Source organism: Halichoerus grypus, chromosome 1 (assembly GCF_964656455.1).
Source record: "Halichoerus grypus chromosome 1, mHalGry1.hap1.1, whole genome shotgun sequence".
NCBI lineage: Eukaryota > Metazoa > Chordata > Mammalia > Carnivora > Phocidae > Halichoerus > Halichoerus grypus.
Window position 1 is genome coordinate 130,552,752 of NC_135712.1, and position 27,515 is coordinate 130,580,266.

A 27,515-nucleotide genomic window follows, 5' to 3' on the forward strand; every position below is an offset into this window, starting at 1 on the left:
TTTATCTGTCTTTACAAGAGTTGTGAGGAGGAAGCAGGTTAGACCTTAGAATGTCTGTCTTATAAGATGACGAACGAAGGCTAACCATTATCCTGGACACAAGTATACTGGGTTTGAGTGTGATGGTCCTACGCTGGCAGCCAGAACTGTTTGACTGTGAAGAAAAATCAGGATTTCTGAGACAGTTTAAGTAAGACAAAGGCAGAACTGTTGGGCTAAAGGATCTTTGAGGGTTAATATTCATGTTTTTCTAATAGCTTATTTAAGTTTAAAACAGCAATGATAGCAACAGAAAAATAATTTTCATTTTCAAAAGGGAATTTTACTGACAATTCTGTTGCCATTTTAGTGTGATCATGCAACAATTCCTAGGTTTTATCAGTTAACCTTAATATGAAAATAGACCCCAGAGCTGTGCTTCTATGAATTCTGCATTTAACCCAAGTGTCAAATTCACAAGTAAGCTCATTATATTGTAAGAGCTATTGCCTGCTGAGTAGAAAAATATTCATTTCACACCTTAAATACTATAATACTATTTAATAACAGCACTGGCCTGCCAACTATTAAAAGCTCGTTTTTATATATTGTACTACCTGAGCTTTTTATCTTGCCTTTTTAATTACAACAATAAATTAATATCCTAACATTACAACACTGACAGGCATTGATTAAAATCATATTAGTTAACAACATTAGTATTTATTGTGCAAAGTTGCATTAGGAGTTCATTTTCAAAGTACAATTATCATTCAATAATACTAAAATATTTTAATCTTCAAACTATTCAAGAATAAAATAAACTACAAGATAATACTGTGCCTTCACATTAACACATTTCTCTTAACTTTATATTATGTCCATTATTTACTATAATTAGCTAAACTACAAATGTAATTATAAAATTTAACTCACCAACAAAATTTATACACATATGGATTTTCCTTCCTTTGAAATACATCTCCATTTTCCTTTTGTCTATTTTTTTATTGTATTTATATCTAGCAATGATACTAACAACATAGATTTCACATATATTATCATATTAACATTTCTCACTTACATGCCAAATCATGAATGTTTAACTATCTTTTATATTCACTTCAGCACTAAAAGAAGGATTTGAAGAATTCCAACATTTATAAGGTAGGATGAGTACAGTGAAAATATAATGACAACATATGAGCTTTACTGCTGTGATAATACCCTTCTAGAACACCATGGGAACATAAGCCTTTTGTAGTATCTGTGACACTTGAACGACTGATTATTTATACAGACCCCAACTGATATAAAATAAAGATGTCAAGTGTTTCAATTACCATCTCATTTCTGGAATTCATAAACAAATTGTAAAAAACTTTCCCATTTACCACATTCTTATTAAGTGCTTCCTGTATACAAGGCCCTATTCTAGATATTAAAAGCTTGCCCGGAATCTGAGAAAACAAATGACACAGTTCCAATTAGGGATATACAATATGTTTTCAAATAAAAATATAAAGATTCCAATCATAAACTCCGTATTTATTACATAAAAGGAGTTACAGCTTAACATTCAAGTGAGTTTCCAAGTGTACAGTGGTTCTTGTGTGAATTTTATTGTGTCACTGCAAAAGTGTCAGAACTAATTAACCATCACGACAATGTACTCAAAGTATTTCTTCAAGAATCTGCATTGCTATCTAAAATGCCAAAATGTATTATTATTGAATCTGTACCTTTTTTCCTTAAAAGAAAACAACCTTGTTCTTATACCATGTTGGTTAAGTATATGAATATTCAAATATTACTGGAAATAATATAATCTTTCTTCCTAGGTTTCCCTGTTATGAAGGTACAAAATCCATAAACATTTACTCAAGCAAATCAAGTTATAAGGAGAATATTACCAAAATACTAGAAAAGATACATGTTTTCTTAACTAGTATATCCTTTTAAAAAAAAATCACTAATTGAGACGTAACTGCCCTGTTTGCTGAAGAACCAAATGGGATATAAACAAATAGCACTTGATATAACCATGGATTACATTTCATATTCTCTTAGATGCTCATAAGGAATATATTGTTTTAACAGGAAACTTAAACAAATGGAAGCCTTTAGTAGTGTAACAGATATACTGGGAAAACAAAATAAAAAATGGATTTTAAGGGAGCATTCGTACCAATTATACCCTAACAACTGATATTGACAATAAGACCATTTACTCAAGAACTTAAAAGGTTATATTGTTCATTACTCAATAAGTCTGCAGAACAATCGCATATCACAACATTCTTTAAACTTATTTTTAAAGTACAGGTAACACTTCCTTACTACTCTAAGATTAGAATCCTGTAACATTAGGTATCTTGTATATTACCTTGTAATAATATGTATCTATGTATTTATCACCTACCTATAGGAATTAAAAGTCCCATCAGAATCTAAAGTAGAACTTCTTCTTCCATTTTTATTTGAATCTCCTGGAAAAAAAATTTAAAAACACTGAAATAATGAAGATTATGAAACTGAATATTTTAGTTGAAAAGCTGCTGTGTGATAGTTCTATACAGTATATTAGGTCCAAAAGCATTATCCCTTTTTCCCTACCTCCCAAATATCTCTTGTAATCAGAGGTCTTTATGCAAAAATATTCATTTTGATGCTAAAATATAAACTAATACCACCACTCCTAAATTGGATAGAAATACTATCAAAATAATTGCTGACAGAACAAATGAAGCACAGTACATTTTCTTTTTATGAATCACAAACAAAACCAAAATTTATAAACCACTTAATCATACACTAGTGTTTATAAACAAAGGGCAACTCTTTGTTAGTGACCAAGTCACCTGTTCTGACCACTGGTTCAGTCAAAAGAGAGCAACAGAAAGGGGACCTGGAGTATTTTCCAGTCCCCAGCTCTCCATGGTCAAGGAATTTGGTAAGCAGAGAGGTAAAAGAGAAAGCAGGTTGGGAGGTGGTGAATGCAATCTAACGAGCTTTTAATACACTTTAATATTCTTCCTAAAACTTTATGTTTTAACTGTGGGCAAAGTTCAGCAGTTTTAAAAATGAAAAAACAACACTGAAAGATATTTCTGCATCATATGGTAATACCAAACATTTAGAAAAAAAAAATCCCACTTAAACTGTTATATTCATAGTATCAGACTTAGAACAAATTCATACCTATCAGTTTAAAGATTATAGAATAAAAATAAATGTGCTAAAGAAGTTTAAAAAATGCTTACCAATGCCACAGTATAAAATATATATGCTTATTGATAGAAATTTAATTTTAGTAGTTTACATTTTAAAATATATGCTTCAAAGTATAGTTTTTATGAAACCATAGTATACTACTATTAAATAGACCATTTATTCTTAGAAACAAATTAAAAAGACTAGATTCTGATTATATTTTATACTCCTAGTTCTTGTAATGTAACTTTCAAACATCAGGTTATATTCATTTTTATGATATTTAAAGCTTAATAATTTAATGATTTATCCATTTTAATTTACACTTTTAATCCACTTTGAACAATCTAAGGTGCCACTGGAGATCATCACAGTGGTCCTGGTTAAGTCAAACAGTAATTACAGAGCTTTCACTTTAAAGATGAGATTATTTTTAATTATTGAGTACAGTACTTAAGGTACCATACTTATATAATTATGCTACTCATTAAATGGTTATTGAAAGCTGAAATGTAATTTTAATGACAGCTACCTATTTTTCTTTTCACATTTTATAGTTGACAGATTAGTCAAGAATATTGGTTCTTTTCAAAATCTTTACAGTTGTGCCAAAGTGTTCAGGAGGAAAAGAACTGGACTGTGTCCACTTACTTTTAACTCTATTCTTTTATCAAAATACACTTTCAGGTTTTTTTTTCTCATTAAACAAAAATCCTAAAATGGATTATAGCATTCAAAACTATTGCCAAATTTTATAGAAGAAAATTATCCAAAATCACTTAAATGTTTAAGATCAATTTAGCTGGGTATATTTTGTTAATTCTTAAAACATGGATACTATAAGATCACTTATACAACATATTTTCTTAAAAAATTAATGGTATTACAATAAATAAACTAAAAGGATTTAAAGAAAATTCTGTTTCTTACTAAATGAAAATTTCCTCCAACACATGTTATTTAACAGCTTGCAGACATTTCCTGTGAAACATTCCATAATCAGCATAAAATACGTACTATATCATACACTTAAAATATGAGCCTTCTTTCTCTTGAAAACTAAAGATTATAATTACTTAAACACGTAAGTTCTCACCAATAGAATATTTCTTCCTTTCTGCTGATATTTACCAGAGTGAATATAAAACCCTTCAAATAATTAAGAGACTTTCGGTTTTTTAAACTAGGTTTTGCCATCATAATATATTACAAAGATTTTCTTCATCTTATACCGGTTTCAAAATGAGCATATCACATTAAATATAACCTTCAAAGGATGGGAATGAGGAAAAAAAGCAGTTTTTCTTTCTCGAAAACATACCAAAATAAGGAGTACAATTGTTTTTTCTAAATAATATTAGAGAAAAGATTTCAAAGTTTGCTATATGGGGAAAAGGCAATAAAGTTTTGAAGCGGGAAAAACTGCTTTGTTCCTTCAATCCTCTAGTTGAAATTAATTATAGCAAATGTTTATGAAAACATCTGTTCCTTACAGTTATAAATTCTTAATTTTAGTATGGATGATTCCAGATTCTTATTTTGGAAGGAAATTGTCTGACAATTGAAAGATTTACAAAAGAACAGACAGAATTTATAATTCTGGAAAATTGTATATACAGTGTGTATATCCTGCAGAGATTTTCATTTGTGTGAAACATTTGGAGGGGCTTGAAACTGGTAACTAGGAGAAATCAAAGACAGAGAGGCTCCTCTTTGATTTAAGGTGTTATACATTAAAAACATATTTGTAATAGAAGGAAACATCAACCAAGAATTATAAATAAATGCTAATTTACTATGAATCTAATTTGAGTAAGTATAATAAACTAAGTATTAATTTTATCAAGGATTTTAATAAGTCTAATGCCAATACAATCATGGGAAGGTATGTGTAGTGTTCCCCAAAAATAACAACAGAGGGTGCAAGAGAGTTTAATATGATGTTTTTAGTTGCTGTTCTGATTCTTGTACTAAGTTGTCAGATAGCCATAACTGTAACAAGGATGTATAGGTTGTTTTCAAATCTCTCTCTCCCTCTTCACCTCTCTCTCTCTCTCTCTCACACACACAGACGCACGCACGCGCACGCATAAGTATATTATTACAGTAATCTTGCACAAAGGCCTTTAAATGATCAGACAGCACAAATAACTTGAAATGTGTTTTAAGGTAACGGATTACCTTTCACTTGCTTGAAAAGTAACAATAAATTTTAAAAACACAATTGTGATTTTAAAAGTACTTCAATATTTAATATAAATTAACCAGTAAAATAATCTAGATATATTTATTGGGGAAATTTTAATACATAAATTACATACATATTATATATGTTGCTATGTGTATGTATATTGTGCAACCTATATTTACAGGAATAGTTCATTAATTATTGTGACAATTACAATGTGAAATTTACATAACAGATTAATTTCTCACTGGTAAATAACTTTGCAAAATGAATTCCTGGCACTCACAATTAAAAAAAGTTGACTGATTTGAAAAAAATACCCTTGTAGCCAAATTACTTTAAATGAGGATAGAAAGAGCATATATTTTCCATTAGTAATTTCTAACATACATGTATCTAACTTATTAAGCAAACAATATGTATAATGGTGACTTAAATCTCAAAACAAGATAAATTAAATTCCATATTCTTTTTTAACTTTTACTGCAGTCATGTTTAGCTAAGGGCATTTATAATATCTATGTACTGTTGAAAATCATGCTAAATGAGGATTTACAATAGATTTCTATAGTTCTTTTTTTTTTTCTTACTATAGTTCTTTTTATGTACAAACATCTCCTTCATGAAGGTAGAACCGGAGATTTTAAGCTAGGTTAGGTTAAAAACTACCAGAATAATGCTATAAACAAACACATCTACTCAACTGGGCCCTCGGTTTACATCTAAAAAACATCAAGTTTTAGAAGATCACATCATACTATGTATGAATTCCAAAAAGTATTACATAATTTAAAAAATAAGGTTTATATCTAAATTGTCAGGGAAATGTCTCCAAGTGTGTGCAATGAATATTTAATAGTAAGAGTGGAAAAAAGATCTGCTTTAAACTAAGTTGAAAACAAAGCTATGGATAGCTACATTTAGCTGTGATAGGATAATATGCCATAAATAGTGTAGAGACCTGAAACCTTTTGTTTCTTTTAAATGAACATTACTACTGAAATGTTTTTTATTAAATTTAAAATCCCATTCAAAGAAAATGATTCAAAAAAATCAATGAATTAAGTATATTCATGTGCTGATACACAGTAAGGCAAAGTACAATGACTCAGCATTGTCTATGAAGACAGTAGTCACTAAGGGCATTATCTCAACAGAGAGACAATAGTCTCTCTAGGCTAATTTATTTATGCTAAAAATCCAGGACCACCCATTAGGTCTAAGACCCAGTGCTAAAGTAAATACAAAAAAATTGTCTATTCAATAATATTCCATTTTCTCTATTATTAGCTACATGCTAATGATTTAATGGCTATATTTCATTCTCTACATAATATTTAGAAATTATTTTATTTTTATCTCCAAAAATGTTTATTAGCATGATTAAAAACAGTTTTTGAATAACGACAGAAAGAATTTCTAAACATGAAATTGTCAGTGGCTCTACCTTATAACCAAATATTTGCAAGTGAATGGACAGCTTTATTGCCAGTCTTTTATTAAAAACAATCCATATTTATTGGTTCCATGTGAAGGTGTGACTATTGTTTGACTGGGAATGCATCCTTACTGCAATTAAGTATAAAAAATATCTTCCATAATTGGAGTGTGACCTGTATTACTGAGTAAAGAGTTGATAAAAATCCTCAAAGATTTGGGTTTTTGTTTTTTAAAAACATTCCTTTTACACACTACAAAGAAATAATTAGTACTTTGGCTGTTTAAATCACTACATGATATTTACAATGGCAGTTGCCAAAGGTCCTCCCTTCACATAATCACGAACACAGACCCTCTTCTGGAGTGTACAGTTTTGGGGTGGGCTCTGAAGACTTGGGCCATCAAGTGTTTATACTGGTTTAAACACAAAGCATTATCCAGAAAGTAGTAGTCATTATACATGTCACCTTCACACAGGTATGGCAGTCTGGTGAAAGCTTTGGTAACAAAACCAGTTTTTCTAAAAACTTCAGGAAGGCTATTGACTTGTTCTTCCCAACTCTATCCCTTGATTTCTAAAATTTCTGATGGTTTCTCCCACTTGCCACCTATTTTTCCACATAGGGATGAAAGGGTAAAACCAGAGCAAGGATGACCTGCCTCTCACTGGCTCCAAGACATTTCTGATATCTTTTAACACAGTCAGGGGCTGATCACAGCTGTCCGGCAAATTTAAGCAACTGACATCATACTGGAATCCTGTATTCTGCTATTCATTTATACCAAGCACTTTGTATTTCTTCTTCTGAAGCTGCCATATCATAGTTTCAGAGAGCTCAGTGGCATATATTTCTTCAAAATGAGAGTTCATGATTTTTCTGACTTCTCCAACCCCAGCACCTAAGTCTATGGGCTTTCCAATCTGGATTAATTTTTAGCAGTCTCTGAAACTGATCTGGTGAAAATGCAAACATTGAGCCTCTTCCAAAGAACCCACTAATAGATATTCTAGACATAAACAGGCTAAAAACAGATGACACAAAAGAGTGACAGAACTGGACAAATAGCCAGTCCGATCTCTCAATGCTGTTAAGAACATCTGTGTTCCCTGATTAAGGTAACTCTGAACAAAGAGAGCCTGGAATGATTCACATTTCTCTCTACTGCACACCTACTACTGGTGGTTCTCCTTCCTACTGGCCTCGGCCCTGTCAGCCTGTCAAGGCCACTTCTCATGTTCACATATAAGGAGCGGGTGAGTGGACTCCACAGCATCCACATCCTCCATGCAAGCCAAACAGATGCCAGGCTCAGGCACAACCTGCCCACAGTTTCACCAAGGGCCATGGCCACTTATTTGGATCACTGCCAGTGTTGGGGCGAGGAGGAGGAAGTACCACTGCCTGGATTAGAGCCACTGCACCCAACTTGTCCATCCAGCCTCCTTCAGGGCCAAAACAGGGGGGTCACAATTATTATTTTAGATAATATAAAATCAGATGTAAAAAACAAATACATAGAAACTTTTAAATAAATAATATTTCAACTGGATAATTTTAAGAAGATAATATTTTTGTTATTCCTATTAAATCATTAATAGAAAAATTTTCAAAAAGAAAGCAGAGTGACATCAGTGGAGTGGCAGAATATACAACTCCAAACTCTCATCCTTCCGAAGAAACACTAAAAAACAAGCAATAACTGTCAGAACCAACTTTGCAATGATTCTGAAAAACAATCCAAGATTTACGAAAACCAAATGAACAATGAAAGAAGAAAGAGACTTCTTGAAAGCTTTGTGGCATTGTTACTTGCCCTTACCCTACTCCCTCCTTGGTACAGCAGCAGTCTTGAAGAGGGATGCAGTTCCCAGTGTGGGAGACCAGTACTTGGTTCTGGAGGGAGCAGAGCAGACCATATTTGCAAAATATTATGTAACTCTGTTCTAACTTGTTTAGGAGCTACCTGAAGGACTGACACAAAACATTCATCCCTTTTTTGTCTAACTTGAAAAGAGTGGTGGGCATTGCTCTTGAACCCACTGCAAGCTGAATTAAGAACAAGCAGAGCCTTCGGCTCAGGTCATGATCCCAGGGTCCTGGGATCGAGCCCCGTGTCGGGCTCCCTGCTCAGCGGGAAGCCTGCTTCTCCCTCTCCCACTCCCCCTGCTTGTGTTCCCCCTCTCACTGTGTCTCTCTCTGTCAAATAAATAAATAAAATCTTTAAAAAAAAAAAAAAAAAAGAACAAGCAGATACATGGGTTAAAGGTTACAATTAAAACATTAAAAATAACACCTAAGGCTTGGGAGCAAGAGTTGGTGAGAGTTTCCTTGGGAAATTAGGACTTTCAAAAGCATCCATGTATATAGGAAAATGTACATGCCCAGGGCAAGCAGAAGACCAAAACCTTCCACCTGAAGCTGATCACTAAGATGAATGCAAGCCTGACTAAATGATGAAGGACTGCTGTGGCACAGAACCAATCTGCAAACAGGACAGGTTTTGGTTTTTTTGTTTGGTTCTTTTTTTTTTTAGCTTCCGGCTTTCAAAGAAATATCTGTCAAAACCCTAGCTGAACATAACCTAAGAAATAAAGATTTCAGTGACTTCTTATGCCAAAGAATAAATCTTGGCAAAAATAAAAAAATAGATTGGGAAATAAGGGACTAAAAAAGTTTAATAATATAGAAAATAGCAATATTAGGAGAAACTAAATTTCAAGAATTATCAAATTATAATATTCAAATTATCAGTTCTCAACAACAAAAAAAATCACAAAGCATATAATAAAAAACAGGAAGCAAGGCTCATAAAAAATAAATAAACTGATAAAAACTATCCTTGAGAAATCTAGAAATTGGATTTACCTACAAAGATTTTGACATAACTGTCTTAAGGATGCTTAAAGAGCAAAAAGAAAACATGGACAAAGAAAGAAATCTTATAAATGAATGAATAAACAAAATGGGATTATCAAGAGGTAGAAATTATAAAAGGAACAATTTTGGGCACTGAAAAATACAATACCTGAAATAAGAAATTCACTAGAGTGGTTCAACAACAGGTGTGAGCAGGCAATAGAAAGAAATATAAAATCTAAAGATAGGACAATTAAAATTATGCAGTCCAAGAGGCAAAAGGAAAAACAATGAAGAAAAGTCATCAACATCTAAAAGACCTGTGTGACAACATCAAGTGAATCAACATGCATTGTGAGAGCATGAGAAGTGAAAGAGAAAGAGGCAGAAAGTATATTTGAAGAAATAATGGCCAAAAACTTCCCAAATTTGATGAAAGACAAAAATCTACAAATCCAAGAAGTTCAAAGAACTCTTGGTATAATTAACACAGACACTCACATAACGGTACACAATAAGCAAACTGTTGAAAGACAGAAGAGAATCTTCAAAGAAGCAATAGAAAATATGTCACATCACAGATTTCTCAATAAGATTAATAGATGATGTCTTATCACAAAACATACAGGCCAAATGACAGTGGGATGACATATATTTAAAATATTTAAAGAAAAAGACTGTCAACCAAAAATTTTGTATTTCACAAAATAGATAGTGGGGTGTCTGGGTGGCTCAATCGGTTAAGCGGTTGACTCTTGATCTCAGATCAGGTGTCAATCTCAGGGTCGTGAGTTTGAGCCCCGTGTTGGGGCCCTACTTAAAAAAACAAAAGAAGAAGAAGAAGAAGAAGAATGAGAAGAGTTAAGACATTCCCAGAAACACAAAAGCAGAGAATCTGATACCACTACACATACTATAAAAGAAAAGCTAATGGCAATCCTTCATGTTGAAAGGACATCAGACAGTAACTCAAAGCTGTGGGAAGAAAAAGATCCCTGATAAAGGTAAATACATTAGTATATATGAAGCCAGTATTACATATTTAAGGTCTGTATTGCCAAACTTTATTTCCTACAAGAATTAAAACACAAATGCATAAAAAATAATTATAAATCTATGCTACAGAGCAACAACGTATAAAAATGTAACTTGTAACACAACAAAAAAAGGGAGGAAGAACATTTCCAGGGAAGATGTTGGAGTAGGAGGACCTTAAGCTCACCTTGTCCCATGGATACAACTACACAGCACTCACATCAGTGTAATTAACCCCCAAAAATGAACCGAAGACCTGTAGAACAAACTCCACAACTAAATGTAGAAAATAGGCCATATCAAAGAGGGTAGAAAGGGCAGAGACATTGTGAGGAGCTAAACCCCAAGGGTCTGGCCACCAAAGGGAAGGAGCCATGGGCACAATAAGGGGGGGGAGAAACAGAATACCATACCGGGGAGCCTGCAAGAGAAAGACAAATCCCCTAATACTTGCTTTGAAAACCAGAGGGGACAAAATTCATTAGTTCTTATAACCAGCAGAATGCAAAGCGTGGAACTTTAAAAATCAGCAGGCTCAGTTCTGAAAGAGCCAGGAGGGCGATAGGAAACTGAGTCCTTGCCCTTCAAGAGAGAACACAAGAAACAGCTGGCAGAAATACAGCATAGAATGAGCAGTTTGAAAACTGCCCATGGCATATGGGAGGGAGAGTTATTTACTAATCTCAGAGTTCACTGAGGGACTTTTTCAGGAACAAAGGAGCAGGCAAGTGCAGTGCTGTGCCTGTATTCACTACCTAGCTGCATACACCATGCCCTACCCCCTCCAGCTGAGCCTGCCTTAGTCCTGGTACTTTAGGTCCCCTCCTCCAAAGGACCAGCAAAAAAATCTTGCCAACACTGCGTGTCCCAACTGCACACTTGCGGGGCCTTGGTCCTTGAGGTGGTGATGGTCACATCCCATGGAGGACACCAACACCTTGTTAAAACTGCACCACTCATCTACATGTACTTTGAAAAGTATCCCTGGCCAGCCCCAGTCTCCATAGTGGCTGTGTGTCCCTTGTGGAAGAAGAGGACCAGCACCATCTTATTAAAAGTGCATGCCCCACCCACGACTTTCAAGAGCAAGAGACATAGCTAACTTTCCTAACACAAAGAAACAGACACAGATAGTTAGACAAAATGAAGAGAAAGAGGAATATGTCCCAAATGAAAGACCATGACAAAAATCACAACAAGAGACCTACATGAAACAGAGATAATTAATAAACCAGATAAAGAATATAAAGTAATGATCATAAAGATACTCACTGGACATAAGAAAACAGTGGAAGACATCTAGTGAGACCCTTAACAAAGAGATGAAAAAGAATCAACCTTAATAAAGAGATGAAAAAGAATCAATCAGAGATGAAGAACTCAATACCTGAAATTAAAAATACACTAGGTGAAATAAACAGTAGACTGGAGGAAGCAGAAGAATGGATCAGTGACCTGGAGGACAGAGTAATGAGAAGCAATCAAGCTGAACAGGAGAGAGAAAAATCATTTAAAAAATGAAAATAGAATTAGGGAATTCAATGACACCATCAAGCATACTAACATTCACATTATAGGGATCCCAGAAGAAGAGAGAAAAGGGGGCAGAAAATTTATTTGAAGAAATAATAGGTGAAAACTTCCTGAATCTGGGGAAGGAAACAAATTCAGATCCAGGACGCACAGAGATCCCCCCAAGGACATTGGGGCGGGTATGTGCTATGGTGAGCGCTGTGAATTGTGTAAGGCTGTTGAATCACAGACCTGTACCTCTGAAACAAATAATACATTATATGTTAAAAAAAAAAAAGAAGAAGAAGAAGAAGAAGATAGCAGGAAGGGAAAAATGAAGGGGGGGGAAATTGGAGGGGGAGATGAACCATGAGAGACTATGGACTCTGAGAAACAAACTGAGGATTCTAGAGGGGAGGGGGTTGGGGGGATGGGTTAGCCTGGTGATGGGTATTAAAGAGCGCACGTACTGAATGGAGCACTGGGTGTTATACGCAAACAATAAATCATGGAACACTACATCAAAAACTAATGATGTAATGTATGGTGATTAACATAATAAAAAAAAATCAGTCAAAAGAAGGCCACACCAAGACACATATTAATTAAAATGGCAAAAAGGAGTGATAAAGGAAGAATTTTAAAAGGAGCAAGAGAAAAGAAAAAGTTACATAAAAGGAAAACTCCATCAGGATAAAAGTGGATTTTTCAACAGAAACTTTGTAGGCTAGAAGAGAGTAGCATGATATATTCAAAGGGCTGAAAGGAAAAATCTGCAGCCAAGAGTATTCTATCCAGCAAGGCTATTATTCAGAATAGAAGGAGAGATAGAGAGTTCCCCAGACAAATGAAAGTTATAGGAGTTCATGACCACTAAACCAGCCGTACAAGAAATGTTAATGGGGACTCTGAGTAGAAAGGAAAGACCATAAGTAAGAGTAAGAAAAGTAGAAAGCACAAAAATAGTAAAAATAAATATAGCTGTAAGAATCAGTCAAGGTATTCACAAAATAAAAGGATGCAAAGTATGACACTATATACCTAAAACATGGAGGGAAAGGAGTAAAGAACAGGTTGAAACTTGAGCAACCTTCAACTTAATATAGACTGCTATATGCAGAAGACGCTATATACAAACATAATGGTACCTACAAATCAAAAACGAGCAATATATATGCAAAAAATAAAGAGAAAGGAATCCAAGTATATCACTAAAGAAGGCCAACTTATGATGACAGAAGAGAGCAAGAAAGGAACAGAGCATACACACACGCACACGCGTGCGCACGCACACACGCACACACATATGCACAAAGGATATGAAAAGAAAGCCGGGGCAGGAATACTTACATTGGACAAAACTAACTTTGAAACAAAGACTAACAAGAGACAATGAAAGACACTGTATAATCATTAAGGGGACAATCCAACAAGAAGACATAACAATTACAAATATAAATATTTATACACCCAATATGGAAGCTCCCAAATGCATCAAACAGTTAATAAAAAATATAAAAGAATTAATCAATAATAATACAATAATAATAGAGGATTTTAACACCCCACTAACATCAATGGACAGATCATCCAAACAGAAAATCAACAAGGAAGCAGTGGCTTTGAATGACAAATTGGGCCAAATGGATTTAATATATATATTCAGAACATTCCAACACAAAACAGCAGAATACACATTTTTTTCAAGTGCACATGGAACATTCTCCAGAATAGATCGCACATTAGGTCAGAAAACAAGTCTCAACAATTTCAAAAAGATGGAAGTTATACCATACATCTTTTCTGACAACAACGCTATGAAAGTAGAAATCAAGCTCCAGAAAAATCTTCCAGATTGTGCTCTTCCAAGAGCACAAATACATGAAGGTTAAGTAACATGCTACTGAACAATGAATGGGTCAACTGAGAAATCAAAGAGGAAATAAAAAAATACATGGAGACAGATGAAAATAAAACACAACAATCCAAAATCCCTGGAATGCAGCAAAAGTGGTTCTACTAGGGAAGTTTATAGCAATACAAGCCTACCTGAAGAAGTAGGAAATATCTCAAATAAACAACCTAAGCTTGCAGCTAAAGGAGGGAGAAAAAGAACAAAACCCAAAACCAGCAGAAGGAAGGAAATAATAAGCATTAGAGCAGAAATAAATGATACAGACACTAAAAAGAACAGAACAGATCAATAAAACCAGGAGGTGGTTCTTTGAAAAGATTGACAAAATTGATAAACCTCTAGCCAGACTCATCAAAAAAACAAAACAAAACAAACAAACCAACAAAGAAAAAAACCACAAAAAAAGATAGGACTCAAATAAACAAAAACCAGAAATGGAAGAGGAGAAATAACAACTGACACCACAAAAACTACAAAGGATTATAAGAGAATATTAAGAAAAACTATATGCAACAAACTGGAAATCCTAGAAGAAATGGGAAAATTCCTAGAAACATATAACTTACCAACACTGAAGCAGGAAAAAATAAAAAATTTTAACAGATCCATTACCAGCAATGAAACTGAATCAGTAATCAAAAATCTCTCAACAAACAAGATGTCCAGGACCAGACAGTTTCAAAAGTGAATTCTACCAAACATTTAAAGAAGAGTTAGTACCTATTCCTCTCAAACTTTTCCAAAAAATAGAAAAGAAATTGCTAAGTTCATTCTATGAAGCCAGCATTACCCTGATACCAAAACCAGATAAAGATACAACAACAATAGCAACAACAAAAAGAACTACAGGCCTACACCTCTAATGAATATAGATGCAAAAATCCTCAACAAAATATTACCAAACTGAATCTAACAATACATTAAAAAAAGCATCCACCACAATCAAGTGGGATTTATTCCTGGGATGCGATACTTACAAATCAATGTGATACATCACATCAATAAGAGAAAGGATAAAAACCATATGATCATTTCAACAGATGGAGGAAAAGCATTTGACAAAGTACAACATCCATTCATGATAAAAACCTCAACAAAGTAGGTTTAGAGGAAACATACCTCAACATAATAAAAGCCATATATATATATATAAAACTCACAGCAAACATCAGACTCAATGGTGAAAAACTGAGAGCTTTTCTCCTAAGGTGAGAAACAAGACAAGAATGTCCACTCTCACCACTTTTATTCAATATAGTACTGAAAGACCTAGCCACAGCAATCAGACAAAACAAAGGAATAAAAGGCATACAAATTGATAAGGAAGAAGTAAAACTTTCACATTTCAGATGACATACTATATATAGAATCCTAAAGACTCCACCAAAAAACTTGCTAGAATTGATAGATGAATTCAGTAAAGTTGCAGGATAAAAAAAATCAATGTACAGAAATCTGTTGCACTTCTATACACTAATAATGAAGCAGCAGAAAGAGAAATTAGGAAAACAATCCCATTTAAAACTGCATCAAAAAGAATAAAATACCTAGGAATAAACTGAACCAAAGAGGTGAAAGACCTGTACCCTAAAAACTATAAAATATTGATGAAAAAAATTGAAGATGACACAAAGAAACAGAAAGACCTTCTGGGTTCATGGATTAAAAGAACAAAAATTGTTAAAATGTCCATAATACCCAAAGCAATCTTCACATTTAATACAATCCCTATCAAAATAACAACAGCATTTTTCACAAATCTAGAACAAAAAGTCCTAAAATGTATATGGAACCACAAAGAACCCAAATGGCCAAAGTAATCCTGAAAAAGAAAAACAAAACTGGAGGTATCACAATTCCAGACTTCACGATTATATTACAAAGTAATCAAAACAGTATGGTACTGGCACAAACAGACACATAGATCAATGGAAAGAAAGGAGTGCAGAAATAAACCCACCATTATATGGTCAATTAATCTCGGGCAGGAAGTAATATTCAATGGAAAAAAGATAGCCTTTTCAACAAATGGTGTTGGGAACACTGGATAGCAACATGCAAAAGAATGAAACTGGACCACTTTCTTACACCATAGACAAAAATAAATTCAAAATGGATTAAAGACTTAAATGTGAGAAAGGAAACCATTAAAATCTTAGAAGAGAGCACAGGCAGTACTTTCTCTGACAATAACAACATCCTAGATAGATCTCCTGAGGCAAGGGAAACATATGCAAAAATAAACTATTGGGACTATATCAAAAATAAACAGCTCTGCACAGCAAATGAAACAACCAACAAGGCTAAAAGACAACCTACTAAATAGGAGAAGATATTTGCAAATGACATATCTAATAAAGGGTTAGTATCCAAAATATATAAATAACATAAAACTCAACACCCAAAAAATAATCCAATTTAAAAATGGGCAGAAGACATGAACAGACATTTCTCCAAGAAGACGTACAGATGGCCAACAGACACATTAAATGATGCTCAACAACACTCATCATCAGAGAAAAGCATGTCAAAACCACAGTGAGATACTACCTCACCTCTGTCAGAATGGCTAAAATCAAAAACACAAGAAACAAGTATTGGCAAGGATATGGAGAAAAAGGAACCCTCATGCAATGTTGGTGGGAATGCAAACTGGTGTAGGCACTGTGGAAAACAGTATGGAGGTTACTCAAAAAATTAAACATAGAATTACCATGTGATGCAATAATTCTACTAGTGGATATTTACCCAAAGAATACAAAAACACTATTTTTAATGCAGCATCATTTACAACAGCCAACTTATGGAAGCCACCTAAGTGTCCATCAAGAGATGAATGGGTAAAGAATATGTTGGGGGTGTGTGTGTGTGTACACTCATATATACATATATATATACACACACACATATATATACAATGGAATATTATTCAGCCATTAAAAGGAATCAAATCTTGCCATTTGCAATGACATGGTTGGAGATACAGAGTATAATGCTAAGCAAAAGGTCAGTCAGAGAAAGACAAATACCATATGATTTCATGCATATGTGGAATCTAAGAAACATAATAAACGAGCAAAGTTCAAAAAACAAAGACAGAGAAACCAAGAAACAGACTGTTAACTAGAGAGAACAAACTGATGGTTACCAGAGGAGAGGTGGGTGGGAGGATGGGTGAAACAGGTGAAGGGGATTAAGAATGCGTTTATCTTGATAAGCAGTGAAATACATGGAATTCTTGAATCACTATACTATACACCTGAAATGAATATAACACTGTATGTTAACTACACTGGAATTAAAATTTTTAAAAAAACATAAAAAAGGGAAGAAGGACAGAGCTAAAGAGGAGCAGATACTTTGTATACTATGAAGTTTTGGTATCAACTTGAAGTAGATTGTTATAAATTTAAGATGTTAAATGTAATTCCTATGATAACTACAGAGACCATATCTAAAAAAATATTACACAAAAGGAATGTGAAGGCGTTCAAGATGATCACTACAAAAAAAAACATAAATAAACACAAGAAAAAGCAGTAATGGAAGGAAGGAGGGGGAAGAAGGGTACAAAACATACAGAACACAATAGCAGAAGAGCAGAAGTAAGTACTGTTTTATCAACAGTTACTTTAATGTAACTGTATTAAAGTTTCCAATCAAAGGCAGAGATTACCAAAATGGATTAAAAAATTATACAACTATATGTTGTCCACAAGATCCAAATCTTAAGATTCAAAGACACAACAGACTGAAAGTCAAAGGGTAGAAAAAGATATTCTATGTAAAAAGTAGTCAAAAAAGAGATACTATGGCTATACTGATATTAGACAAAATAGACTTTGTCAAAAACTGTTACAAGAGACGAAGGACATTATACATTGATAAAAGGGTCAATTAATCAAGAAGATAATTATAAACATTTGTGCACCAAACAATACAACATGAAAATATATGAAGCAAATATTGACAGAATTGAAGGGAGAAACAGACAGATCTACAGTAATAGTTGAAGACTTCGATTCACCATTTTCACTAATGGATAGAACATCTAGACAGAAGATCAATAAGGAAATAGAGAACTGGAGTAACAATGTAAACCAACTACACCTAACAGACATATATAAAACACTGTACCTGACAACAACAGGATACACAATCTTCTCAAGTGCACGTGGAACATGCGCCAGGACAGACCAGACGTTAGATCAGAAAACAAGTCTCAATATATAAAAAGACTAAAATCATACATATCTTCTCTGAATATAAAGGAATGAAACTAGAAGTCAACTGCGGAAGGAAAACTGGAAATTTTTCAAGTATAAATGCAAATATGTGTGTCTATAGATGGAGAAAAAACAGATAAATATGTGGGTGGAGTCTATATAAACATGGTAGTTTTAACTTTTAAGGAAAAAAAAAATATGCTACTGATCATCTCTGGTTAAATTTTAAAGTAATTTCCAGGAACAAAACACTTGCTGAACTGATAAAATTAAATTGCCACATTCAGCTTAATGAAATTTTAAAGTAAAGGCTTCATGATATCACGACTAAAAGTCTCGAGCAAGACAAACCTAAGTATATGCTCCACCATTTACTTGCCCTGTTATTTACCGTTCAGTATCTCGGTTTCTTCATTTGGAAAATGGGGAAGATAACCGTTTCTACCACAAAGTGTGGTTACAAGGATTAAATAAGAAAATTCAAGTAAAGTGCTTAGTGTAGGCATGTAGCATAATGTAATTCCTCAATAAATGCTAGCTATGATTTTTCTGAACATATTAATCAATGTATTTAACATATTGAATACAATGGAGGAATAAAATTAAAAGGCTATTCTATCTAAAGGAAATAAACTTATTTATAATTTAAATAATTGAAAATTGTAACTCTTCTAGTCATTAAAAAGCATTATTTCTGATAAATTTGATAATTAACAAAAAACTTATTCGATGGGTTATACAACTCTGTGCAAGTTCTCTGGTGTTCTTTTTAATATCTTTCCTGATGATGATTATCATACCAAATATTAAATATGATGATATAAAGAAAGAGAATAGAAAAAAAACCCACAAAATTAAATTACAGCCTTGAAATATAAAGCCACCTAATGCATTAACTTTGTATGTTTCTTGAGACTGATAAAATATAGACAGATAAAGAACTAAAACTATAGCCAATCTAGTAATAAACTAAAACTATCTCTTATAGTTTACAGTATTACCCATGCACCAGAATAAAACAAGCTTTAAGAAGAATTATTAATGATTCTGCACCTGAATGAAAAAAAGGTGTAATTTCAAAGATAGTCACAAGTATAACTAATAGTTAACCTGTAATAATACACAAATGCAAATATTTCTATTTATTGTGATTGTTATTTCTGGGCATACTGTTACTTCCCCAGGCATTCCATAGATTTAAATTTGCTTGATGTCTCAGGGGGGAAAAAAGAAAGCAGACCAGGAATCAACCAGGAAAACAGAATTCCAATGCAAACTTAATCTTTCTGGATCCCAGCACCCACATCTATTAAAAAGGGGTAGGACCAGTTCAGTCTAAACTCATGAACATGATGATCATCCAAATCACCTGCGACAAGTAAGTAGAAAGAGTGTGCATGCATGTGTGTGGTGTGCTTGGGAGAGAGCTAAGGTGAGAATGAGATAACGATGGTGGATCTATGATTCTCTACTTATAAATGGTTTTCTAATTACTTTGGTGATCCATGAGTCTTTTTTTAGTCCAAAATAATAAGCTTCTACTGTGCTAAAAGCGAGTTTCCTATTGTAGAAGGCAATTAAATCTGCCCCAAACAAGGAGATTATTATCTTACGTGTTATCATTTACTGTGGACTATCATAAACACAAGTTTCAATCTCATTTTGCAGCAGTAGTAGTGGGCTACACTGAGCTATGCCAACACTGTACATTATCCTAATGTGACCAGTAGCATGTAGTTGATTATTGGTGGAAGGGTGCGGACTGGAGGTGGCAAGCACAAACCGCGCTACGGGCCGGTGCGGACCTCTTGCAGACCACATGGGCTTCAAAAGCACCTTCCTACAAGACTTACACAACGCCAATGCTATAATTTAGATAAGTACAAAGCACATTTATACTAAGTAGATCAACAACAAATTTGAGAAGAGCTTATTCAGAAGTAAATGTATTAAAAAAGAACATTTGAAAATATTTCTTTAAAGAGTATTAAGGTCAAGGATGATTATTATGTAATTTGCCCTTTGCTACATTTTTTCTTAACAAAAATTCAAATAATGATTTGGCTTAGACCCTGATCAACTGAAATTTTTAGTTTAGCTACTAATTTTAACAAATGTTTTAATGAAATGCCCTCACTAAAAAAACAAAACAAAACAAAACAAAACAGCTTTTCAAAGAAAATCTAATTGATACTTAGGTAATTCTAACTCTGATGTTAAATTATGTTAAGTGCCTAAGTGAATATAACAAAAGTAATACACAAATTATTTGCTAAATAAAATGGAGTATATATCTAGCATTGAAGTCCTATTTCATTTTCTATAAATCTTTCAAATAACAACTATAAAATATTTATATTAATTATTATTTTTCTTCAATGTATAAAATAAGGAAATACCTTTCTCTACAGAACAGATTCCTTCGGGCACTTCCCATGTTCACTCTTGATTATAATCCGTGCTAGATACTTTAAGATTGGTTTAACATCTAGTGAGTGGAAGACACCTCATAAAATGTAAAGATACCCATTCACCAAAAGTGATTAACTTAGCTAATATCAAATATCACACTTTTTTTGTATGAAAAATTAAAGTGAGAACTATTTGAAGGATATAAATTACCATCTACGAACCAGAGTAAATAATCCTGTTTATGTCTTAAATGACAGCTAATTGAACAAGTTCATATATCAAAGATCTACTTAAAAAGTATAATGGGCATTTTAACTATAAATTCCAAAGCTCTGATGAATAACCAAGGGTAAATATTCTCAAACATATCTTTACTCTTACAAACGATTTACTAAGCTAAATCACATTAAAATACAGTAATCTCAGGGCACCTGGGTGGCTTAGTCAGTTAAGTGTCTGCCTTCGGATCAGGTCATGATCTCAGGGTCCTGGGATCGAGCCCCGCATCGGGCTCCCTGCTCAGCGGGGAGCCTGCGTCTCCCTCTCCCTCTGCCTGCTGCTCCCCCTGCCTGTGCTCTCTGTCAAATAAATAAATAAAATCTTTTTTTAAAAAGCATTAAAAAATACAGTAATCTAAAATCCTCAAGTACAATATCAAAAATTTTTTAATATTCACCATTTCCTTTAAAGATTCAAAACATTAATTGATCAATAAAAATGTTTTATTTTGTAAATTATATTTGTTATGACATTAATTATACTAAAATCTGATTTTAAAGAGAAATTATACATCCATAAACTGATCTTTATTTACAATTTTATGATAAAGTATAATTATTAGTGGAGATGATTTATTAAACCTGGTAATAACTAGAAATATGTAAAAGAAAAAATGACTTCTCCTTTAAATTTGCTAGGAAATGTGCAATGTACAAAATTCAACTTTTAGAGAATAAAAAGTTTTATTCAAAGTAGTTATTTATTGAGCATTTTATCCAAACTAACTTATTTAGCTATCTAGACAAATTGAAAATGGACTAATTTATAAATGCATTCACTGATTCAAACTTCCTTTCATGCACCTGAATCATGTGATAGTTTTTCTATTATTTGTTCTTTCAACAATTACATGTTGAGTACCTCCTATATTTTAGCACTAGTGATCCAATAGTAAGCAAAAGCTCAAAATCCATCCCTGACTTAAGTTTGTTGAAAGTTCAGCAGAGGAGAGAGAAAGTCAAAGCAATGTACAATGAATGACAACTTTGAAAAATGTTATAATGTCACACACTCTACTATACAACATAGAGAGAGGAGGGGCCACTGACCAAAAAGAGCATGAAGAGCACTCCACTAGAGATCAGCATGTGCCAGGATTCTGTGAAGGTCATGTCAAGGATTTGGTCAAGAGGGAATAGGAAGGCAGTGAAAGAAATGTTGTGAGGAGAAGCAGAACAGGATAAAGTTTGCAGCTTTAAAAAGATCACTTGAACTTCAAGGTGAAGGAATTTGAGGGTGGGTATAGGGAGGAGAGTGAACGGAAGAATACTGAATTTTGCCCTTGTACTTTAAGGCAAAAAAATGATGATAAAATAGCTATATTGGTCATATCATTCTCATACCATCTTAGAAATGGCAACTCTCCATTTTTAAAGCTTGTTGATATTATTTACTGAGAACCTACTATGTGCCAGACAGTTTTTAGGACATGGAAGTACTATAATGAACAAAACAGAATTTAGTGTGGGGGTGCAGGAAGCAGGAGAAAACACAAGAAAATGAATTCTTAACAGATTAAGTTCAGATAATTATAAGACCTGTAAAAAAAATACAGCAGAATAATGTGACATTCAGTGACTGGGGGAGGATGCTCTCTGCAGGGAGAGGTAATACCTGATTTGAAATTCTAGTAACAAGAAAAAAATTAGCTATTTAAACATCAGTGGCAAAGGGTACAACATGCAAAGGCCCTAGAGCAGAAGCTGGCTTTTAAAAGAGAAAAAAAAAAAAGTCAAGATGGCTCAAAGCCTGGGAATAGAGTTGTATGAGATGAGGTCTCCGGGAGAAGGAGCAGCCGTTGAACTTGGGGTTATATAGAGAGAAGTCTAGATTTTACAAGTACAATGAGAAGCTACCATAAGTTTTAAAATGATGAAAAAGATCTACTTCATGTTTGAAAGATGATTCTAGCTATGAACACTGGATTGAAAGTGGGGGGGCAAGATGGAAACTAAGAGATCCATTAGGATCTGCACCATAAGATAACCTGATAAAATGGGCAAAGACAACTGCACACTTAATTCTAAGATAGTTTAAATGAGGATTTGAAATTTGAAATCCTCTGAAATGATTTGAAATTATTCCTATGGTGGAAAAGTAAATAACTGTGCTAATATTTCATTTCTGTATATAATGAATTCTCTTAATTTGATTATTAATAATTTTATTTATTTTAATTTTATTTATTTTTATAAACTGCTTTCTATATAGATCAGAAGTTAATTTGGTTTCTAAATAAGACTGACATCTGGTCACACACACACATAAAATAAAAACAGAAGAAACAGTAAAATAGCATATTATATATTATTAGTATGATTTCTAGTCCCATCCAACATGGACGACAAGAGTAAACCTCTCTCCCCCACTGATTTCAGCTAAAAACTCTGAGGAAAGTACTAAAAGCAACTTCTTGAGGACTCTGAAATGTAAACAATAGCAGGCATACTGGACAAGGACTCAAAGATACAGTGGTGGAGAGTGTTCGAGGTTTTTTTTCTCCTTTATCGCCCAGCTTTGAGCTCAGGTCAGGCTGAACCTAACAACTAAATAAACAGCAGGCACCGACAGCAAAAATTCCAATCCTGTTTTTCTGGCACTGGGAAAAGAATCCTTTCTTTTCCCATTTTTTCACTTCCAACCTTGCAACAAGGCCAGGCCAAACTGCCACAGTGGGTGGATGGTAGCAGTGGTGGGGGCATGTAAAACCCTGAGGAATAAAGCTATCTTTTCAGATAGAATACTAGGAAAGGAAGTCCCTATTGTGTGAACAATGAGGAACCGCCATTATTTTTTTTTCTTTTCTCTTTCTCTCATCATTTTGCCACAAAAGTGGGCCCATTTGTATAGAACTATATGATAGCAAGAGAAGCAAAAATTTTGATAGAACAAGCCAGAGAGTGTGGGGGCGTGGGGGTTTATCCTGGAGAAGAATACACTGGATCAGGGGATTCTCTAGTTCTGTATACAAACCAACACAAATCCTAGGCTCACCCCTAAGCTGTGTATGCTCAAAACACACACAAAGCAGCACAGCAAAAGCTCTGAAAATTAACCTATGACATAAACTACCACCAAAGTCCCAGACTAAACCCTAAGGGTTGCATGCAAGTTGAACTCAAAAAAGATAGAAAAGAATTTGAACACTGAACTGACATTGAAACCACCATGGGCGGGGGGAGAAATGGAAAAAGAAAGGAGAAAGGAAACAAAAGAAAATATTTCTCTGGAGGATTTAACAGGATCTAGAGTTTTGAAACCAAATATGCAAAATGTTCATGATATAATCCAAAATTACTTGATATATCAAGAACAAGGAAAAACTGGCCAACTTTCAAGGTACAATACAATCAACCCTGAGATGGCCCAGATGTTGGAATCAACAAAGATTTATAGAACCTACTATACAACTTTTGCCATGAAGCACACTCCTGAAAGACAGATGTTCACAGTAAAAAAAAAAAAAAAAAAAACAACTATTAAAAAGAATCAAATTAAAATTTTAAAACTATAAAGTACGAAGTATCTAATTTTAAAAAAAGCAGTAGATGGGCTCAAAATTAACATGGAGTTGACAGAAGAACAAGTGAATGAACTAGAAAAGAGATTAAAAGAAGTTAGCCAATCTGAAGAATAGAGTAAGATTAAAATATTAAAATGGACAGAACCTCAAAGAACCATGGGAAAATACAAAGCTCCTAGTAAATCTTCAAAATGCAAACCTTTTTAAAAACATGAGTATCGTATTACCTAAATCATCAATATAATCTAATTATCTTTGCAGTTGTATTCAAATATGGTTTCAGCATAAAGAATAAATGTAAAGGTCATCCAAATGAAAAATGAGATTATAACACAATGTAGAAATTAATCTCACCCACTCTAGCATTCACTTTTCTTTCATTTCTTAGATATATTTTATTTTTCCACTAAAAAATAAATATACATTAAAAAGTTGTACATGTGAAAGAAATTATTAAGATAAAAATTAGCAAAAAATAAAGATTTTTGAAAAAGAAGAAGGAAAGAAAAAAGAAAGGAAAAAACACCTATAATATAATTACATGGCGGAAAATATTTTCTTTTGTCTTTTTTTCTATAAAATTGCAATTATACCCTAAACAATTTTGTGTTCTATTATCTCATGTATTACAAGTGTAAGCACCTCTCACATGTTATTTTAAAAACTTATTTACAACAAAATTTTAAATGACTGCATAGTAATCAATGAATGTTCTATAATTTAACCGCTCTTTTATCAGTGGATATTTCTGTATTTAAAATAGTGCCTGTTTTTAATAACACTATGATAAATATCTTTGTGCATAAATCTTTCCCTGGCTGCCTTAAGACACAAAACTAAATTGGTTGGTGGAAAAGTACTAACAAAATTATAAAATTAATGCAAATTGATAAAAATCACAAAACTCATACATGATTATTGTGGAAAACTTTAAAATGCAGATTCATACAGGAAGAAAAAAAGCTGCCCACAGTTCTACCATTAATTTTTTGACAAATTTCCTCGAATTTTTAATGAAATGCACTATATATTCTAGAATTTGAATACAATATACGGGTTAATACTATCATAAAACAGGAAACAAACTGAGGGTTGCTGGAGTGGTGGGGGGGAGGGATGGGGTGGATGGGTGATAGACATTGGGGAGGGTATGTACTATGGTGAGCACTGTGAATTGTGTAAGACTGATGAAGCACAGATCCGTACCTCTGAAACAAATAATACATTGTATGTTAAAAAAAAAAGAAGATAGCAGGAAGGGAAAAATGAAGGGGGGGAAATCGGAGGGGGAGACGAACCATGAGAGACTATGGACTCTGAGAAACAAACTGAGGGTTCTAGAGGGGAGGGGGGTGGGAGGATGGGTTAGCCTGGTGATGGGTATTAAAGAGGGCACGTACTGAATGGAGCACTGGGTGTTATACGCAAACAATGAATCATGGAACACTACATCAAAAACTAATGATGTAATGTATGATGATTAACATAACATAACAATAAAAAAAAAGTGTCCGGGAAAACAATGAATAAAACAAAAACAAAAACAACCTTCACTGGCTATAGAGAATTTTAAACAACAGTTGATCTTCACAGCATAATTATAAACCACCAAATATATTGGTGAATATATTCCTACTGCTGCTCACCCTAGAGCATATATATAGAATTGTCCATGTGAGCAGTAACTTGATGCAAATCAATGCCTGAAAGAAGAACATCTGCATGCTGTGAATTAGATACTCTGCATTCAAGTATTACAGAATACTGACTGCTACCCCAAATCCGTTTTCCCCTTTTTGTTGGGCCTATGGCAACCCATAGACTACATTTCACAGCTACATTATGCCTAGATGTAGCCCTGCAGGTACAAGGATTTAAAAAAAAAAAATTCTGATGCCCTGTATTAATTTCCTTTCTTTCCCACAGACTAGAACAATGGTAAAGTGGCTAAATCAGGCCTAAAGAGTAGCTAAGAACAAAAAGAGAAAACAGTGATGATGTGGAGAAACTGAAGCCCTCATACATTGCTACTGCGAATATAAAATAGTGCAGCCACTTTGGAAAACAGTATGCCAGTTTCTTCACAAGTTAAACATAAATTTACCGTATGACCCAGCAATTCTACACTAAGAATCTATCCAAGAAAAATGAATAGAATACATGTGTATACACAAAGATCTGTGTTCAAATGTTTATAACATCATTGTTTATAATAGCCCCCTAAACTGGAAATCATACAAATATTAACCACTGAATAAACAGAAATGGTATATCCATACAGTGGAATGCTATTCAACAATAAAGAAGGAACACGGTACTAATACATGCTACAACATGAGTGAACCTCAAAAACATTAGCTAAGAGAAATAGCCATACATAATGAGATGTAATGTCACTTTTTATCCCTTATAATAACCTTTGTTCTGAAGTCTATTTACTCTGCTATTAACAGTTACTCTAGCTTTCTTAAGTGTTTGCATGATGTATCTTTCTCTATATTCTTTTACTTTTGACCTAAGTAATTTGTGTTAGTTTTCTATTGTTGCTATAACAAATAATCACAAGCTTAGAAGCTTATTAACACATATTATCTTACAGTTCTGTAGGTTAGAATTCTAATACAGGTCTCACTGGGCTAAAATTAAGGTGTAAGCAGGGCTGTGTACCTTATTGACGGCCCTAGGGAATATTTGTTTCCTTGCTCATTCAGTTGTTCAAGTTAAGTCACTTCCTTAGGAACTGAGGTCCCCAATTCCTTAAGAACTGTAAGTAGAGAACTGTTCCCAGCTTCCAGAGGCCACCTGAATTCCTTGCCTTCCTCCATCTTCAAAGCCACAGCAATGAACCAAGTCTGTTTCACACTTTCTCTCTCTCCTGCCCTTCTACGGTTGTTTTTCTCTAACTGCAGCTGTAAAGGTTCTAAGCTGTTAAGGA

At 33.7% G+C, this 27,515-nt stretch overlaps 1 protein-coding gene and 1 pseudogene across 8 annotated transcripts in view; both read right to left on the minus strand.

Moving 5' to 3' along the window:
- The window catches only part of TBC1D5 (TBC1 domain family member 5), a 567,676-nt gene that overhangs the window by 272,384 nt on the left and 267,777 nt on the right, over positions 1-27,515 (minus strand). For 7 of the 8 annotated variants that reach the window (XM_078072157.1, XM_078072131.1, XM_078072109.1 and 4 more), the window contains one exon: positions 2,402-2,468. The exons of the other annotated variant lie outside the window; for it this stretch is intronic. In XM_078072157.1, the coding sequence (XP_077928283.1) occupies positions 2,402-2,468 (67 nt within the window). The remainder of the gene's footprint in view (positions 1-2,401; positions 2,469-27,515) is intronic. 8 annotated transcript variants of the gene reach the window in all.
- LOC144380174 (protein-L-histidine N-pros-methyltransferase pseudogene) lies at positions 7,151-8,167 on the minus strand (annotated as a pseudogene).